Raw genomic sequence first — 20934 nt, forward strand, 5'->3', positions numbered from 1 at the left:
GTTATGTAGTTTCTTCTAGTGTAAACACTGACTCCATTAATACCGAAAGGGAAAGCCTCCATGAACTAATCCTACCTTTCCCTTTCAGGTGTGAGGAGTGCAGTAAATTTCTCCCCCTTGGCAGGGGTCAGCAGTTTAACGGAGACTGTAATTCTGTGAATGTGCCGTTTTTATAGACTGTGAAATGCAATAATAATTCCAGTGTTTTATTACAGGTGTCGGTTTGTTTCCCCCCCTCTGTTCCATTTTTTTACAAATTATATGTATCCGTGTGACAAAGGGTGATGTGTTTTCTTTCGTTGAAGTGGAAGATATAGGACAGAATTGACGATATAATTGTGGGGGGTTTTGTTTGTTTGTTTTTTACAATTTCATAAGTTTGCTCTCACAGATTGCATGCTGTACTTTTAATTTCAGTAACATTTAACAAACTCATGGCCATGGAGGAAATTAAACTCACACAGAATGTCCATAATCAGACTCTGGGTGCTGTTGCTTCAGGTACGGTACTGAGTGGCTACTCTGAGTGGCAAATTAAAGAGACAAAAGCCATCTTCTCCTTACTGCTTCTAGTGTACAGAACTACTTGGATTTAACCATAAATTACTTGTACAGTAACCTCAACTGTCTGGGACACAGCAAAGCAAAGGCAGCTAAAACAGATGCCATTCATCCTCCAAACTCCGGGGGGAGCTTCTTAGACTTTCGCCTGACACCTAGTGATTCTCTCTATACATATAATTCTGTCCTGCTAGATCATTTAATCTCCTCTTTCACAGGCACACGAAGCACAGATTTAAAAGGAGAAGGAATTATGAGAATCAGACTCACCAACTAATAAGAAGTGACAGTTAAACACACGAAAGAAGGAGGCAGAATACTTACTTTTAAATGGGCACAGAAATGGTTTAAGGCACCAGGGCACTGACAGGAACAGTCCATCTTGAATGCCTCCCTTAAGACATCACTTTATTGCCTTGAAACTAATAGCATTGGCCCTGAGACCCCCGGAACAGTTTACGTTCTATTCGTGTACAATGTATTATAGAAAAATTTCTGTTCAAAATGCTTGTATTTTTGGTGATACTGAAAGGAATAACATTTAGTTAACCTCATCCTTCAATAATACCATATAAATAGGAATTGTCACAATATATTGCATTGAATGATCCCTAAAATACATCTGTTTTTACTACTAGTGATCAGAATATTTTGACTTTAAATTCTCATTTCATTTTTTTCTCCCAAAATTCCTTCCAATGATGTACATGGAAACCAATAGTGATTGGATTTATCCCACCTTTCTTGGCAGAGATATAAAGGATCTGTGTATACTAATTCATTCTTGCTGGTGGATTTCTGAGGTGTTACGTCTTTTTGTTTCGTTTTATCTGGAGCAGTTTCTCTCCTTTAAGAAAAATAGGTTTAAAATAGCTTATTTGGATGTTATAAACTTTCCTCTTTGGGAAAGTAGAAATCAAAATTAGGGCAAATGAGAGCTTTGGAAGACATTCTGCATTATGCCTGCGCTGAACTCCTCTTTTTCCCTTTTTGCCCCCACTCAATAACACAGACCCTCTGGCCAGTATGACTTGCCAGTGTGTGAGAGCGTGGCCCCAAAGTAATATTCTGGGACTCATGTTATAAAGCTTTCACTGTATCCCTAAGGGAGGTTACAAAGAAATCTATTAGACCTTCCTAGTTCCTTACTGTTTAGGGTAAGTTTTTTGGGGGGGCCGGGGGAGAATGTTTTTCTTTTTTTCTTGATTATGTGGCTCCCTTGACAGCATTATCTTTCCTCATTAGAAACCACAGCTTTATTTTGCCATGTGGCTCATCTTCGCAGTTCTGTGATTATAAAGTTGATTTCTCAAGTATTTCTTAACCAAACCCTGAGTAAACAAGGCTTCATTAGAAGCTGTTATTTCTTCAGATCATGAGAAATTATGTAGTCCATTGACCACGAGCCTCGAACAGAAGGTAGGACAAGGCACCTTCCCCAGAGCGAATTTGTGTTATTGTAGGTCTTTGACATTAGAAGTTGACTCTGGCATTTAATCAGGGAAGACACAGACACATAATGATCTGTCTCATTCCTACTCTCCTGTAATACAGCAAGATATTTGTCTAAATGTCCCTTAGATGGGGTAGGAGGTAGTAGTTAATATGGAAATAGGAAAAAACAGTTTGCGCTGAACAGTTTGCACCTGTGATGAAGTAGATCACAGAACCTTCAAAAGCAGAATGCTTATTCTCTACTTAATGAGAGTTTATTATCTAATTGTGCCAGGCATTGTGCTCTATATGACTTCACAAGTAACACTTTTCTTAGAGCCATGGCCATGTCCTTTTAGTGCCCATAAAATAGAACAAGAAAATGTGTCCCTTCCCCATGATGACAAAAAAAAAAAAGAAGACAAGACAAATCTGAATAGAGGATTGGTACCCTTGAAGTTGAAGGGGAAAATAAAAGGCGTAGAGAAAATAATATACTTTAAAGTGAGACCAAAGTATTAACCTTAGGTTACTCGTTTTTTGTTTTTTTGGTTTTTTTGATGGGTAGTGATTCAAATTTAATAAAACCTGAGCAGCCATAGATCACCTAAGTTCAGTCAAAAGTTTCCTGCCTTTTTCATTCATCAGGTGGATTCCTTTGTATTTTTTCAGCTTCTGGGTTATTATTTGTTTGCATTTTTTCGGGGCTCCTTCTCACCTCTTTCAGAACAGAGTGACAGTTTGGGGAGGTCAGTTCCCACAGCTTGATGCATAGCCGGCAAAAGAAATCCTTAACGAAAGTTATTTCCAGTCACAGATGTCCCTTCTAAGTTACACTGTCATGTTTTTAGCGGTACCTTAATTTAGGTGTGAGAAATAGGCTTGGCTAGAAAGAACCTAACATTTCCTTATGCCCTTAGTTTGAAATCTAACCAGTATTTAAGAATTTCTTCCTGAGGATTTCTCAAGTTTCCTTTCAGGATGAGGCATTTTCCTACCTGAGCTTTCAAGAACAGATTTTATAACACTTGGAGTTAACTTAAACTTCTAAGATCCCATACACCAGACTGCCATAACACAGAAATATTCTTTTGTTTCCATTCATCATTTGGGAATAAAAATGGATCTTATTTTTATGTATCTTCTTGAAGAACAGAAAAATTAAAGAAACATTCAGAAGTCTATTTTATCAAATTTTTTAATAGTAGAACAGTTCACTTATATCTTATTGATTATTATGGCTTCTTGTTTAGCACTTTAGATGCAATATTTGTAAGTTCTCCCTTTTTTAGCTTAGCCTTCAAATAGAAAGTTCTAAAGAATAGCTAGTCCCCAGAGAGTTCTTGTCCATTAGAGTACACTGGTGATAAATGGAATCAATTTATTCTTAGTGACTTTTTAATTAACCTAGAACTTAATTTTTTTATATGAAATAGTTCAATGCAATTAAATTTTCAGCTGGGACTCCAGAACCTGAGCCAGAGTAGAAAGAGAAAGAATGAATATCTCCAAGATACTGTCCCTCTCAATCTTAATATTGTTAATTCTACTAAGCGTAGTGGAAGCATAGATCACTCTACTACACAGGCTCAAGAAGTTGCCTTAGGATCAAAGTCACACAGAATTTTTTGAATATGCTGACACAAATTTACTGATACTTTAAGAAGCCAGATTCAACTGCTTATCAGATACTGTGGCCAAGAGCAAGGGGTTGCAAAGAGGTTTGTCTGTGCTATAACTTTTATGTATTCTACTGCCTTCAAGAATTCTTAACATAAAATTAGTGGGAAATTAAAAACTGCATCATAGTATTTTCTTAAAATATACTTTATTTTCTTAGAGCAGTTTTAGTTTTATTAGCAAAATTGAACAGAAAGCAGAGTTCCCATATATTGCCTGCCCCAGCAATGCAGTATTTTTAACTTTAGAATTTAACTTTTATAAAGATCACAACTTTATTGAGAAATAATACACATATCATGAAATTTACCTTTTTAAGGTGTACAGTTCTGTGCTTTTAGTACATTCATGGAGTTGTGCAATCATGACCACTCTAATTTTAGAATTAAGACTTACTTCTAAATGATGAAACTAAAATACAATTTAGAGAATTTAAAGAAGAGAAAAAATAATCTCCCAAGCTCACCATTCTAACCAAACATTTGTCATTTTTTGATAAATTTTATTCTAGTTTTTTTGTACACATCCAGATATTTTTACAAAGGATGATAGGAGTGTTCTGTGCAGTTATTTAAAAGTTTTCTGGTGAGAGTAGATGGCTCTGTCTCTTTAAGGCTGCTCACAGTGTGATGCGGAGTGCCGTGATTCTTACTGCTGTGTGGACACATGAAATTATTCAAACGAAGAAAATAACTTCATGGTTGTGTATGCTGTGGTGTGTTGCTTTCCACTAAGCTGTCTCTTGGTATTTTAACACTGCAAAGCACTGTCAAAGCTTTATACTTTGGGTCATTCGTAGTAGGTGACATCTTTTTTTTTCCCCCCAGTGTTCCAAGATTCCATTGTTTATGCACCACACCCAGTGCTCCATGCAATATGGCATCTTTTATTCTTTCTTGCTAGGATGTGAGAGCAATGAAAGATTAAATTAACTAATGAGGCTGTTGTGTTCTTAGATGCTACTGTCCCTTCAGTGTAAGGGCAGCCTCAGCCCAGGGACTCGACTGACATCACTGGGGGGCGCTGAGCCATGAATTGTATAAAAGCAAACAGTAAGAGAGACAGTGAAAGCATAGGCATGGATATGAGCACATTTACAAAAGTTTCACAAGTGACCAAAAATTATAAGAAAAGATATTCTGGGATGTGAGTGAAAACACTTTTTTTAGCATCAGATTAAGAGCATTTGGAAAATACTGATAATGTTATATGCAATTAAGGATGTGAGAAATAGGGTACTCCTATGTTATGAGAGTATAATTGATCAACCTTAGAAGAGGCTAATTTGATGGCATTTATTAAAATTTAAAATGTCTGTTCTCTTTAATTGAAGAATAACACTCTTAAGAATTGTGCAGAAGTAGGGGCACCTGGGTGGCTTAGTTGATTAAGGGTCCGACTTGATCTCAGCTCAAGTCTTGATCTCAGGGTCATGGGTTCCAGCCCCACAGTGGACTCCATGCTGGGCATGGAGCCTACTTAAAAAATAAAAAAGAATTTTTCAGAAGTAATAGCATTGTATAAAAAATGCATATACAGACGTATTCATTGAAGCCATATTTTCAATGGTAAGAAACAATCTATTGCTCAGCCAATAGGAGAATTGGCTAAATAAATCACGGTTCAGATAGCCGTTAAGAAGAACAAGGTTCATGTGTATTTGTGTGTATATGTGATGTCCAATGTAGCTGTGCATGATATACTTTCATGTGAAAAGGTGAAAATTGTGTATCTCCCTTTTATTTAAAAACGTGTATTGTAGATAAGTCTGTTCATGTATAAGAATGGGTTGAGGGATATTTTGCTTTTATTTTATTTTTTTCTACCAACTGGATTATGAATGATTTTTACTTTTCTTTTTCTGTGTTTTTCAACCCCCACATTTGAAAAATTATGTGACTTTCTTAAGGCTTTCAAAGATGAAAAAATGGAGCAATTTGAGCTAAGCTCTCGAAGTAGTACCAAGTAGAAGTTCTTAAGAAACCAGCTTTAATGAATAGGTAAATTTGATTTCTAATTAGTATACCAGCAGTTTAGGGACCCCTGGCTGGCTCAGTCAGTAGAATATGTCACTCCTGATCTCAGGGTCAGGAGTTCAAGCCCCATGTTGGGTGTAGAGAATACTTAAAAAGTAAATCTTAAAAAAAAACATAGTGTATCAGAAGTTTATATGGAAAAAGATCTTTCTAAAATATGTGGAAATAGTTTTTATTCAGGTGAAACCTTTTGAAATTTTTGTTTTTTCTAATCATAAAATATTATGAAACATTTTGAAGATAAGTAAGAATCTAAAGAAGATAAAAAATCCTTTCTATTCTGGGCACCTGGATGGCTCAGTCAGTTAAACATCTGCCTTCGGCTCAGGTCATGATCCCAGGGTCCTGGGATCGAGCCCTTCATCTATCTCCCTGCTCAGTGAGTAGCCTGCTTCTCCCTTTCCCTCTGTCCCTCCCTCTGCTTGCACTTGTGGGCCCATGTGCGTGCTCTCTCACTCCCTGCAAGCAGACGGGGTGCAGAGGGAGAGAGAGAATCTCAAGTAGACTCCCCACTGAGCTCAGAGCCCATCCGGGGGACTGGATCCCACAACCCTGAGATCATGACCTGAGCTGAAATCAAGAGTCAGATCCTTAACCACTGTACCACCCAGGTGTATCCCCCCTTTTAAGATTCAAATAAATAAATAAAATCTTTTAAAAAATTCTTTATAATTCTATCACTTGGAGATGATAGTAGGCTAAGTCTTAAAACCTCACTTGTGCTATCATTTTGAAATTTCAAAAGAATTTTCACTCTAATCACTTGTCTCACTGCTAAATTAGTGGGGGGATACTTATCATCTTAATGAAGTTCCCTGAATATTTCCTATCAAAAAATTAGCCTTGGTAATATTGCACATTGTAATAAAAGCTTAAAAAGTTGGGTGCCTGGGTGGCTCAGTTGGTTAAGCAACTGCCTTTAGCTCAGGTCATGATCCCGGAGTCCCTGGATCAAGTCCTGCATCAGGCTCCCAGATCCACAGGGAGACTACTTCTCCCCTCTCATGCTCTTTCTCACTGTCTCTCTCAAATAAATAAATAAAATCTTTAGAAAAATAGTTTAAAAAGTTAAAAGAGAAGGATAAAAATGCTGAAGGGTAATAAAGGAGGAGGGCAGGTGAGTCTGATAATCAAATTTTCCCATTCTTAAAAGAAGTGTCTGTGATCAAACTAGTCAATGAAGGAATTTCTCTTTGTTTCTCCGTCCTGCTGTCTCGGGCTAGTAGTCAAGCATCCCTGCATAGGATGGAAGGGACCATCACTGAGCTGGAGTACTTGTGTTATTTGGTACCTGCGAGTAATCCTCTGAGGGCCCCAAGTCCTCATAGTCTTTTCATACTTGCAGGAGGAGCAACTGGGTTACAGAATTAACCACCCTGAGCTGCTCACTCCTGGTAGCAGGCCCTGGGTGCTCTGTCGTTACCAGCCCACGGATTATAGGCGGGCCTGCTCAGTAGCTTCTTGAGGTCCCTTTGTCCCTCCTCCCCCAAGTCAAGAGTTGCATATTGAACTGTGCTCCCAGAGGCTGCAGTGTTGAGCGGTTTCTAAATCCTCAGCCCTTTACGGTGCCACCTTTACCTTAAGGAATGGCCACCTAATCTGTGGGGTCCAGTGCAAAATGAAAATGTGGGGCACCTTGTTCAAAAACCACGAAGTTTAAAACAGTACAAGCAAAACGCTAGAGCAAGCACGGGGCTCTTTGGGACTCTCCAGGTTACACTGGCTCTGCTTACCTTAGCCTCACCTCCTAACCCAGGGGTACCCTGATACGGAAAGAGTGTGCATGCTTAGTATCTCCAATCCTCCTCCTTCCATTTTTTGAAATCACCTAGTACTTAACTCCATACAGGGCTATAGATCTTCTAATCCTTGAAACAAAATGCTTTTTGAGAATGAGGGACAGGTGTTGTAAGGCAGGAAAAAATTGTTTTTCTCACTATCCTCCTTGGTTCTCTACCTGGGGCTCTCTAAATTAGACTGACAAAAAACCAGATTAATGGGGTTTTCGAAAAAGGTTTTTTTTTAAGATTTTATTTATGTATTTGAATGAGAGGGAGAGCAATCATGCAAGCCAGGGAAAGAGCAGAGGGGAGGGAAAGGGACAAGCAAACCCCACATTGAACACAAGTCCATCAGGGGGCTCGATCTCACAACCCCTGAGATGATGACCTGAGCCAAAATCAAGAGTCGGATGCTTAACTGACTGAGACACCCAAGTGCCCTGAAAAAAAAAAAATGGTTTTTTTCCCCCCTGTTTTTGTTTTTGTTTTCTTTAAAAGGTTTTATTTGTTTATTTGAGAGAGAGAGTGAGAGAACATGAGCGGTGGGAGGGACAGAGAGAGAGGCAGGCTCCCCACAGAGTGTGGAGCCCAACACAGGGCTCAATCCCAGGATCCTGAGGTCATGACCTGAGCTGAAATCAAGAGTCAGATGCTTAACTGACTGAGCCACCCAGGTGCCCCTGAAAAAAAGTTATTTAATGTGTGTATCACATTTAGAATGGGAGTACTCAGAGGCAATAACTTTAGGGATGGTTAGAATTTTATTTTCTATACCATCTAGCACCAGAACAACGGATATTTAGAGACATGACAAGACAAAAGAAAAGGACTTTGAATTCTAGGGGTGGCAAATTGTGGGAAGGCAAATATAGAGAGGAACTAATGAAAGATAAAAGCTAGTTAGTAAGGTTTGTTACATAGATTCTTTTGGTGCCATGTCTAGGCTGGTAACGGTTTAAATTGTCTCCAGTCCTTAACTTTTGTCCTTCCTGGTAGAAAAGGGAGGGAGGATACCTTTGTAAATGTTTGTCTTGCTTCTAGGCAAAGAAGGGAAGGGCCGAGAGCTTTTCTTGTATCTCCTTCTCAGTTGCTTTCAGCTCAAAATAATCCTTGTGCTAATATGGCATATTCTGGAGTTGGCATAATCTGGTATCCTACAGTGTCCTCTCCAGGCAGATGCGGCCCCAGGGGCCCATGATTCAAAACCTTGTACATAGTCCAAAAAATTGCCCCTCCTTCAGGCAGACACCGCCCTGTGCTGGAGCCCCTGGCCTGGGACAGGACGAGTGCCTTCGTTCACCTCTGGCATGCTTGGCTGGGTGCCCTCATGGAGGGAAACGCCTGCATAACCCTCCACGTTTACCTGGCCTACAGAACAACCTGGCGGGTTCCTTGACACGGAGTGGCAAGATCAATAAGCTAGAATGTCCTTTCTTATTTTTTTTTAAAGATGTATTTATATGAGAGAGAGAGAGAGAAATTGTGTCCTTGGGGTGGAGGAGCAGAGGGAGAGAGCATCTCAAGCAGACTTTGCACTGAGCATGGAGCCCGAGCGGGGCTTGATCCCATGACCCTGAGATCACAATCTGAGCTAAAACCAAGAGTTGGATACTTAACGGACTGCTCCACCCTGGCACCCTTGTCCTTTTTTCTTAATATGATAATCCAGATCCCTTCATTTGGGTTCCTTGAGTACCGCAGCTTCTCTGGTTTATACTCGAGGCTGTAGCTCTTTGCACTTTTTTGGGTTGTTTTTGCTCATACATATTTAAAATTCCTTCTCTTATGATTAACATGGTCTGTTATTGGGATCTGGCAATGCTTCTCCCTAGCGTCACTGAATGAGCTGCTTTAGTAGTAGGCAGACAGATCCACTCGACTCCTCTCTCATTCTGTTCTAATTTGGTGATTTTTTTAGGTCTCACTTCTAAATGAGATAATACATGTTTAAAAAAGGAAAAATTTCAGTGAAATTAAAAAGAGAAAAATGAATCATCATAATCCTTTTGGTTTTTTGTAATTATTGCCTAGCTTTGCCGGAGAGTAAGCCAGGGAAAGGTGAGGACTGAGGTAAATCAGGTCTTCAGAGGGTTTTTTTTAAAGTTGGGTGCTGACATTAAAAATTAAAAGGACATTAGATTCCCTTCCTTTCCCACACCCACCAAAAATAAATAATGCACACACCAAGAGTTATGGGAGATGGAATCCGTTCATATTGGCCTTCGGAAACCCTGCATTTGTTCCCACCGTGAAGTTCTAGCCGGGTTGCAGAAGGGCCGGCTGAACATCCACACACCTGTCTCGCTTGCTGTCCAGACTACGGTAGCACCACAGAGTAGTTTGAAGTGGGGCAGAGACTGGGGGGAGGTACTTTATAAGAGCCAAAATCATCCAGGACCGATGACCAAGCCCCCATGTATTGTTGTAAACTCTTTTGTACCCGTGTAAATGTTTTGTTTGTATGCATGTCTGTGTGTGAGTATAAGCATGGGTGTGTTTGAGTGTGCATGTGTGTGTGTGTGCATGGATGTGTGCATGTTGGGAAAAGGGCTAGAAGTTAAAAGTCCAGGGGCGCCTGGGTGGCTCAGTGGTTAAAGTCGCTGCCTTCGGCTCAGGTCATGATCCCAGCGTCCTGGGATCGAGCCCCGCATCGGGCTCTCTGCTCAGCAGGGAGCCTGCTTCCTCCCTTCTCTCTCTGCCTGCCTCTCTGCCTACTTGTGATCTGTCTGTCAAATAAATAAATAAAATCTTTAAAAAAAAAAAAAAAGAAGTTAAAAGTCCAGTGTTTATTAAAGAAAAACATACTTTATTTTATTTACTGGCATAGATCCTCAGATTTGTTTCAGATTTGTTTTCCCTTTCTGATGGCAAAAAGTCAGGGTCTGTCGTTTTGAAACATTCCAGTACTCCCGCGGCTCAGTATTGTACCCGTGAACTTCCATCTGAGATATTCCCTCTGATCAGATTTATATGCAAAGGCATATGAGATCTGTTCTTGCTCAGCTTTTCCCTACATAAATGCAGATTTTATAAGCATATGAGATACTCAACCGTGAAAAGCAGATTGGAAGAATATTTTCCTTGATTTTTACTTGAAAGAAAAACTTCCTTTTACTCTTCCATATTGTTTTGTTCCTAATAAAAGAATTGGTTCTCTAGGTTAGTGTGAATTAATAATAATAGTGTGAATAATAGTGTGAATAATTTTTTTAAACCGATCAGAATATAAACTTGACCATAAAGAACAGTACTGAAAATAACATTAACTTAAATACAATGGAAATTTGTTTCTGTCTTGTAACAGCTTAAGTTCAGGACAGAATAGAGGCTTTCTCCATGAGGACATGTGGGACCTAAGTTCCTTCTCTTTGTTCCTTGGCCAGGCCTAGTGTGTGTTCTCCACCCATTTAAGCGCACATCCTGGAAGTTGATTATATCTCATTATCTAGAATTTAGCTATAGACTTTTTAGCAGAGAGCCAGGTAGCCCGCTAAAACTGGAGTTTACCATTTCATTGAGGAAATGGAGAACGGATACTGGGACGTAGATGTCCGTCCCTGCCACACTTGTCTTTGAATCATGCTCTGCTCATCACATTTTCAACCCAGCCCAGTAAATGTTGTATGACATTAATTCGCTTATTAAGAAGTTAGACACAGGGGCGCCTGGGTGGCTCAGTCAGTTAAGCGCTGCCTTCAGCTCAGGCATGATCCCAGAGTCCTGAGATCGAGCCCCACATCGGGCTCCCTGCTCAGCAGGCAGCCTGCTTGTCCCTCTCCCTCTGCCTGCCGCTCTGCCTGCTTGTGCTTTCTGTCTCTCTGTCAAATAAATAAATTAAACCTTCAAAAAATAAAAAAGAAAAGTTAGACACAAACGTCTGACTTTAATTGCCAGTGGCTTCTGTTATCCAAGTCAATTTTAACCATTTACCAGTGGCTTTCAGTGGTACTGTGTTAAGAAAGATTATAGAGCTGTATTTGCACTGAGAAGAAAAATAATTACATGATCAATAAGTGATACCTGCCCTTGGCACAGGATAGAAGAATAATGTCACGTGTTATTTATCCTTAGTCTGAATTCAGAGAACAGCTCCTATTAAGTCACAGATTTTATCCTGTGTAGCACTGTTACAGCTGTCTTATTTTTCCCCAGTGATTCATTCCACTGCCACCAAGCAAGGGTGTAAAATGGGGGTTGGGCTGGGACTTTATGTATAATGGAAATACCACTTACTAGTGGAAAGGAAGGTTTAATTGAAAGACCAATTGAAGTAGATTTTTAGAACACTCAGGTAAACCTGAGGGTGACAAGAAAGCCGCCATCATGTGATCATATGCAGGGAAGAAAGAGTGAAAGAGAGACTGGTAAGAACCAATTAGTTTTCTTCTTGTTCTGAACTTGTTTATGTGGCACAGTTAGTAGTTTAGAATGCAGTATATATGGTGCCTTGTTTCGCTTTATCTTTCTGTGTATCTTTTCTCTTTCACTAGATTATGAGCTCTTGAGAAACAAGTCTAAACGTGACACCCCTCTGTGTCCCTGACAGTTTCTAGCACATCGTACACAAAGAGGGAACGCAGTCGATATTTGTTGATTGCGGGATTACATGGTGATCTAGTTAGCTGGGTTGTTTTTTTGTTGGTTTTTGTTTTTTGTTTTTATTCAAGGAGTTTTCTCACTGCATAAGCTTTACTATCCTCAATTTATCTTTCGGACACCGAGTTGAAGGTGACTAAGTGAACTGTACCATTCTTCCGTTGGTTCTGAATGCATTATTGATCAGTAACAGAACTGACTAGCATAAATGGCAGTGGAGGATTTTCTCCCCCTCTTTTACTTGTGTCATCTTGGCAGAAGCGAAGAACAGTATTCAAGCTTCTCCAAGAACCGCATTACAAACAATCGCTGGATAAATTAACATCCTCTTCTAGATGAGAGCAAAACAAGGGGCCAGATCTGGCTGTCCTGATTTTGCTTTCCTTGTTCAGGCCACTGGTGGGAGTCACCCTTGCTCTTGGTTCAGATCCCAGCTCCTCCTTGCTTGTCTGTAACTGTGGGTGAGTCATGGCAACCTTGCTGGCCCTCCTTTTTCCAATTGTAAAAGAGAGATGAGTCTCCACCAGATGATGACTTAAAGCGCCTCTGACTTCTGGAATGGAGGACCCTCGGAAACACAGAGCATTGTTGTTGCTCTGCTTGTTGCCTGATAACTAATTCAGCTTTTCTTCTCCCCTCGACCAAATTTCCTGCTGAGGTAAGTAATGTGGAGAGGGTTTTTTTTTTTTTCCTTCAGCTTTTATTTCCTTTTGTGTATGTCTGGCCTTGTAAATGTGGTGAATAAATGCTATTATTATAACCCTTTTTGACAGCTCTGTAATTTAATTGCAATTCACTCTGAACATCTTTTTAAGACAATGATGTGTATTGAAGATGCAGCTGTTCCAATCTCATCTGCTAAACTGACAGGAATTGTTGCAATCAGAGTCTCAACAACTGTGGGAACTTCCGATCTATTCAAAGCCCAATATAGGGATTTACTCTGTGTGTGCGTGTGCACGTTGTGTGTGTGTGTGTGTGCGTGCGTGCACACGCATGTGTGTATGTATGCGCGGCCACTCTCTGTACCCTGGTTTGACAAAAAGTGAGTGTGGTATTTAGAGAGAAGCATCATTTAAAATTGGCCTTTGCATAGAGACGTAAATTATTCTGAAGTAGTAAAACATTTGGATTTGTTTTCTGTGGTGAGCTAAGCTCTATACCACCTACTAACATTAAGAGGCAGTCCCGCTGTTCACCTGAGCTTAATTCCTGCCGGCGGTACTGGCTGGGGTTATGAGAATCCCATTGGTCACCAGCTGTTGTGCTAGTTTGTGAGGGCTGCCATGGGAGAGTACGGTGTACTGGGCGGCTTACACTATAGAAAGTGAAAACAAAAACAAAATGAAACGAAAACCAGAAACTCATTTTCTCACAGTTCTGGAGCCTAGAACTCCAAATCAAGGTGTTGGCGGTGTTGAATCCTTCTGAGGGCTGTAAGAGAGACTCTGCTTCATTCCTCTCTCCCAGGTTCTGGTAGCCTCGGGTGTTCTCTGGCTAGATAGATGTGCTCCCTGTGTCTTCAGACTGTCCTCCCTCTCTACATGTCTTTGTCCAAATTTCCCCTTTCTACAAGGACATGGATTAGGGCCCACCCTTATGACCTCATTTTAACTTGATTACTTCTGTAAAGACCCTCTCTCAGAACAAGGTCACATTCTGAGGTACTGGGGCTGAGGACTCCAAGGTATTCTGGGAGGGACAAAGTTCAATTCATAACAGATGTCTACTTGAATATGCAGGAATTTTCTTCTTATATTGGCTACTAATAATTTGTTCCCCAGAAGGCTTTTGGGTGATTGCAGGGAGATTCTCACTGGAATTATTTATTTTATAATGATATTGTTCCTTTCATTTATTTTGGGCTGTAACACAGAGCAATTAAATCTATTGTCTTTCTTGATATTTGGCCAAGTAGTTGCAGTGGAGCCTGGTCTGCCTTTTGACCTTCACTGCCCCGAATACAACTTACTCGTAATATGAAATAGATGTAATACCAGGTCACTTCAGAACTCTCTAACTGGTGGATGAATTGAAGACTAATAACGTGAGTGTCCCCGCAACTCCAGTTCTCTGGCCCCTCCCCCACCACTTTGACTCCTTGTTGCAAGAGGGAATTTGAGTATAATTCAAGAAAATGTTCCTGGTGTCAGAAAATTCCTTCATTTGAGGATTCTAGTGGGCAAGATCACAGTTTATTATGAAACAGAAATTCAAAACAGTATCTAAAATAAAAGGAAGGAGTGACAGGGATGGAGATAGTTTGATGTGATAGAAATGGCAGTGAACTGGACATGAGGAAAACAGACTCTGATCAAGGTTCTGCAGTTAAGTAGCATGATCTTGAACAAATACATTCACCTCTCCATCTCTCAGATAGCTTCCAGCTTAAAGTCCTGTGGTTCTGGGGTTGCCCCAGCGGAAGAAGAGGTGGTCAGAGAGTCATGATTTAGGTCAGTGCTCGAATGTTGTGTTGGTGAAATCGTGAATGGTGTTGGGTCAGAGATTCAGCATCATCTGGAAAAACATAAGTGACTCTTCGGGGCACTGAAGCTTGCAGTGTGATAACGCTGCGGGGAAGTAAAATGAAGAGGAGGGAAGTAAAATTAGGGCAGTTTGGTTGTAAGAAATATGAGAAAGATGCAAAAGATTACACTTGAGTAAAAGAAAAAAAAGGAAGTCAAAACTCTCGGCGACCTACCTACAGGTGGGGCAGGCAGCCGCTGGTCCGGAGGGCCTCCTCCACTCCCCCACTTTGGTCAGCAGCCATGCCCAGTGGCTTTGTCTGGGCTGGGGAGGATTTCTGCGCGCACACTCCCACACTTGCTCACCAACTCAAATATCCTGTATGTGCAAGAAAAAAAAGTAGTGAGATTGAAGGCTTCCTTTGCTTTCTAGGAGATTAGCACTGGGATCTAATTAGGAATATGTGTGATTTCTGGTCTCTGCTCTTAATGACCAACTCTTGGCTCTCCATGAACAAGCTCTTCAGCTTTGCTCACCTGCCTAAGAAATTAGACAGTGGGGTTTTAGTTGGTATATGCCTGGGGGAAAGTTGTTCCTATTGTTGTTCCAAAGGAGTCTGATAGCCTGCTGGAGCCTGTTGGAAGAAGGGCACAAGCCTCGCTGCTGCTCTCGATGTGCTGTGTGAGTAATGCAGGATGTTGATTTCAAGGACCATCTGGAATGAAGACAAGCCAATAAATTCATTTCAGTGAACCAGTAATTTTTGTTTACAACCCTGGCTTTTGATTCTCTTTTTGGAATCCCATTCTTTGAATTTAGGATCTTTGGAGAAGGAGTTGGGTTGGCTGTAAGGCATGATAATTCATTTATTAAATACTGACTAGAGCAAATAATAGTTATGGCATGCTGTGACAAGCGCTGTATTATACCTTTGAACAGAGGACTCTGAGCCTGATGGAAGGGGGGAATCAGTTCTACTAGAGGAGCATGGTCCCAGTAAGTTCTACTTGGGGGAAGTGAGGGCAGGCCTCATAAAGTTGGAACATTTTAGGTGGGTCTTAGCTGGAGAAGAGAAGACACAAGTTCGAGGCAGGGAGATTACCAGGGACAGAGAATAAAGTGCTTGATGTATCAGAATCCAGCAGGTAATTCAGTGTATTTGGGGTTTAGGATTTGTACTGAGAAGTGATAAGGCAAACCCTGGGGAAAGGGAGAAGTTAAAGCTAGACTATGAAAGATGTTGAATGATGTGCCATGCTAGGGAGTTGAACAGGATTCTGTAGGTTTCAGAGACACTGAAAGTTTTTTGTTTAATTGAGGTATAATTGACATCTAACATTGTATTAGTTTCAGGTGTACAACATGATTCCATATTTGTATATATTGGAAAATGATTACTACAGTAAGTCTAGTTAACATTTGTCACCATATATAGTTCTAGTTATTTTCTTTTTTTTTTATTTTTATTTATTTTTATTTTTTTTTAAAGATTTTATTTATTTATTTGTCAGAGAGAGAGAGAGAGCGAGCACAGGCAGACAGAGTGGCAGAGGGAGAAGCAGGCTCCCTGCGGAGCAAGGAGCCCTATGTGGGACTCGATCCCAGGACGCTGGGATCACGACCCGAGCCGAAGGCAGCTGCTTAACCGACTGAGCCACCCAGGCGTCCCTAGTTCTAGTTATTTTCTTATGATAAAAACTTTGGGGCACCTGGGTGGCTCAATGGGTTAAAGCCTCTGCCTTCAGCTCAGGTCGTGATCTCAGGGTCCTGGGATGGAGCCCTGCATCGGGTTCTCTGCTCAGCGGACAGCTTGCTTCCTTTTCTCTCTCTCTCTCTCTCTCTCTCTGCCTGCCTCTCTGCCTACTTGTGATCTCTCTCTGTCACATAAACAAATAAAATCTTTAAAAAAAAAACACCACACCTTTGAAGATCCCTCTTAGCAACTTTCAAATATGCAACACAGTATTATTAACTATAGTCACTGTGCTGTGTATGTTATGTCCCCATAGCTTATATATTTTATAACTGGAAGTTGCCTTTTAATCCCCTTCATTCATATCTTCCTTTGCACCCCACCCCCACCTCTGGCAATCACCCATCTGTTCTCTGTAAGACCTCAGTTTTTTGGATTTTTATTTCACTTAGCAAAATGCCCTCAAGGTCCATCCATTTCATTCCCGATGGCAAGAATTCATTCTTTTTAATGGCTGAATAACATACTATTGTAAACATATATATGTGTTTTCTTTATCTATTCATCAATCAGTGGACACATAGGTGGTTTTCATGTCTTGGGTGTTAGAGTAACGCTGCAGTGAACTTGGAGGTGCAGATAGCTTTTTGAATTAGTGTTTTCATTATCTTCGGATAAATACCCATGAATCGCTGAATCATACGGTGGTTCTGCTTTTTTTCATTGTTGTTGTTTGTTTGTTTTTTTGGTAGTTCTATTTTTAATTTTTAAGGAAACCTCCAAAAGTCTTTAAACATGATTAGATCTGCATTTTAGGAAGATCACTGCAACATTAAGAAGATATCGCAACAGCCCCATGGAGTATAGATTGGAACGTGCAAGACTGCAGTCAGAAAAATGCATTTGGAAACTATTGTAATACTCCAGTGAAAAAAGCAAGACACATTACCTTAATCTAGGTGCTCGTTATCTCTTCCTGGTGTTAACTTCTTCAGGAGCTTCTACTCAGGAGCTTTTATCATGGTCATTTCAAGGTTAAGAGCTACTGTCCTTTTTTAAGAAGTTCATTGGTACTTTAATTTTGCTTTCTTTCTTTAATTCTTAAATAAATAATGAATTTCCAAAGGTCAAAAATTCAGGTTTAGAAGGTATAAAGCAAACTCTTCCTTCCACCCCGTCCCTAATGCCCAGTTTTCCCTCCTCAAGATACCACTGTTTTTAGTTTTATGTGAATCTCTTTAGAGATTTTTGATGTATATGTAAGAAAATATGAATCTGTATTCTTTCCTTCCTTATGACAAATATATACGCAGTCATACTGTTCTTGCATTTTCTCTGGAGTATTGTACCCTGAGTGTCCTGAGTGTCGAGTCTCCCATAACATGGGTTTCACTGACGGCATCCCTGCAGTGTAGTTTCTTTGTTCTTCTGTTTCTGTAAATTGGTAATTGGATCAAGGAGTGATCAGACTTAAGTTGGATTTTTTTTACCTGAAGACTATTTCATAGGTGTCCTTCCACCAGGGGGCAGATAATGTCAGGTTCTCATTTTTTTGTGTGTGGTTGGTGGTATTTTTATGGTTAAATTTTCAGCATTTTAATCTTTGCTCAGCTTGGAGTTTATCTTGGTGTATGGTGTGAATATTGGTTCCAAATTTATCTTTTTCCAGTTGGCTCTCCAACTCTGCAAACAACATATATTGAATGGTCTTTCCCCACTGATTTAAGATGCCATTTTTGTAGCATATTAAATTTCAAAATGTATTTGGATCTATTTTCTGGGCTTTTCTATTCTCATATGGATTTGTGTATTCATGCAGTAGTTTCATACAGTTTTAATTATTGAGAGGCTATAAAACATCTTAATATCTGGTAGGACTGACTTTGCCTTATTACTGTCTTATCTCAGAGCTTTTCCCACTGTTCTTTTCTATTGAAATTGCACTTGACTTCTAGGTAAAGTTCAAGAGAATGATATCTTCATGATGTCACAATTTCCTGTCAATACCATGGTGTGCCTTTCCATTTGGTCACTTGCCTGTCCTTTAAAAGTGGCTTGAAGTTTTCTTCCCATATTCCTTCATATTCCTAGTAAGTTTATTCCTTGGGATTTTGTTGTCTTGGCTGTTATTATAATTGAGGTCTTTTCATCCATTATATCTTTTGTTTATTATTTATGAAGCTGTTGATTCATACTCCATCAGGTTTATTGAATTCTGTTCTATTTTTGTAGTTTTTAGGTGACTTTCTTGGGTTTTTCCTCATATCATCTGTAAATAGTGATGGTTTAACCTATTCTACCCGAGTCTTTTATTCATCATTCCTTTCTATTGTGTTGACTAAACCTTCCACTTACTTAATCCTGGTTCAAACCTGGTTTTTTCCCTCAGTTGCTAGTACTATTTTACCACATTTTGCTTTTGTCTTAAACCGAGCTTTTCCATCTCTACCCGAAAAGCAGGTGACATACACGCTTCCTTTGCCCTGGAGCTGGGAGCCAGGTGTCATCAGTTGGTATCAGATCTAGAAAAGGTTAGGTGTCAGAGGATACAGACCTTAAGCCATGTCCCTCGGTCCTCACGTTATGCTCTTCACATTCTTATTCTTGTAAGGTAATAGCTCTTCATTTGTGATCTTCTCTCAGCGATGTAATTTTGTGAATAAAGACATCTTGATTGGGTATTAGTCTTTGTCATTTTCTTCTTGATCTCCTTTTCTCTTGCTTCCATTTCTCTCCACCTTCCTCAGATCTCTCCTTTCTTCCCTTTTCTCTCTTCTCTCTCTTCTGTCTTTCTCTTACCTCAAGTATCCTTTATATTTTGTATTATGTTTGATTTTGAGTCTTGAGGTGGTTAAAGTCTCTTTATAAAGGAAAAATCTTACCGCTAGATTTACCCATGATCAAGTAGGAATATTTAGGACTTTCCTTTAGTTCATCACTGTTAAATGGAGACAGGAAGTTTGGGTCAGTGCAATGGGAGAAACATGTTGAAATATACCTAATGTCCCCTTGGACCTTTAAAGTGTAATTTGAGGGCAGAACATTGGTTACTGTAAAATGATTCTTTGACATATTACTTTTTAATACAAAGAAGTCTCCATTTTTAGATAGAATTTATGCTTGGCAACCTCACCTTAAGGGATGTTGTTGTAAGGCCAGATTGTGACTGTGGAAAGCAAGTGTGTTCTGACTGCTAAGAACTTTTTTCTTATCCATTTAGGTATTGTTTATTGTCATCAGAAAAATGAATGTGTGATTGGAGCCCTGAAAACAAAATAGATAACACTGAAGTAGCAAAATAGATATATGTGAATCTGTTAGCGGGGTTTTGTGTTTTTGTTTTTGGTGGGTTTTTTTTGCAATTTTGAGGTTTCTTTTAAAAATTATTTTTATTAACATGTAATGTATTATTTGTCCCAGGGGTACAGGTCTGTAAATCATCAGGCTTACACATTTCACAGTACTCACCATAGCACATACCCTCCCCAATGTCCATAACCCCGCCACCCTCCCCTCATCCCCCAGCAACCCTCAGTTTGTTTCGTGATATTAAGAGTCTCGTATCGTTTGTCTCCCTCCTGATCCCATCTTGTTTCATTTTTTCCTTCCCTAACCCCCATGGCCCCCCACCCTGCCTCTCAAATTCCTCATATCAGTGAAATCATATGATAATTGTCTTTCTCTGATTGATGTATTTCACTCAGCATAGTACCCTGTAGTTCCATCCATGTCATTGCAAATGGCAAGATTTCATGTCTTTTGATGGCGCATAGTATCCCATTGTATATATATACCACATCTTCCTTATCCATTCATCTGTTGATGGACATCTAGGTTCTTTCCATAGTTTGGCTATTGTGGACATTGCTGCTGTAAACATTTGGGTGCATGTGCCCCTTCAGATCACTACATTTGTATCTTTAGGGTAAATACCCAGTAGTGCTATTGCTGGGTCATAGGGTAGCTCTATTTTCAACTTTTTGAGGAACCTCCACACTGTTTTCCAGAGTGGTTGCACCAGCTTGCATTCTAAGTGTGGTTTTCTTATTCACACACAATCTTAGAGGAGAACATTTGGCTTTCTACCAAAGTTGAAATCTTATGTTTCATAAGAGCAGAAACTGTCTTAATCAGCTTTGAATTTAAGACTGTAAATTGACCCAGAGGAAGCATATTGTAAATATTTGATGATTTGGGGCACCTGGGTGGCTCAGTTGGTTAAGTGTCCGACTCTTGGTTTCGGTTCCAGTCAGAATCTCATGGGTTGTGCGGATCACGCCCTGCGTTGGGCTCCTCCTTGCTCAGGGGGAGTCTGCTTGAAAGATTCTCTCCCTCCGCGCACTCTCTCTTTCCAAATGTGTGTGTGTGTGTGTGTGTCTGTGTGTGTGTCTGTGTCTGTGTATTTGATGATTTGGTGAACTAAACTAGACCAACTGCTGTGGTTTCAATGTTTGTGTTTCCCCAGAATTTGTATGTCGAAATCCTAATGCCTAAGGTGATGGTGTTAGGAGGTAGGGCCTTTGGGACGTGACAAGGTCATGATGGCAGAGCTTCCCTGAATGGGGTTAGTGCTTTTATAGAAGAGACTCCAGAGAGCTCTCTGGCCCCCTCCACCATGTGAGGACAGAACAGGAAGTCTGTAGTCCAGAGGAGGCCCTCACTGGCCCTTGCTGGCACCTGATCACTG

At 40.1% G+C, this 20934-nt stretch overlaps 1 protein-coding gene across 1 annotated transcript in view; it reads left to right on the top strand.

Annotated features, from left to right (window-relative positions):
• Positions 1–434: 434 nt before the first annotated feature.
• CRACD (capping protein inhibiting regulator of actin dynamics) overlaps positions 435–20934 on the top strand; it is a gene marked incomplete at both ends in the record, with an annotated part of 125746 nt that continues 105246 nt past the window's right edge. Inside the window, one exon of the mRNA XM_080796367.1 lies at positions 435–501. Coding sequence (XP_080652493.1) covers positions 435–501 — 67 coding nt within the window. The remainder of the gene's footprint in view (positions 502–20934) is intronic.

The sequence above is a fragment of the Martes martes genome, assembly GCF_963455335.1.
Source record: "Martes martes genome assembly, chromosome: 2".
NCBI classification, from domain to species: Eukaryota; Metazoa; Chordata; class Mammalia; order Carnivora; family Mustelidae; genus Martes; species Martes martes.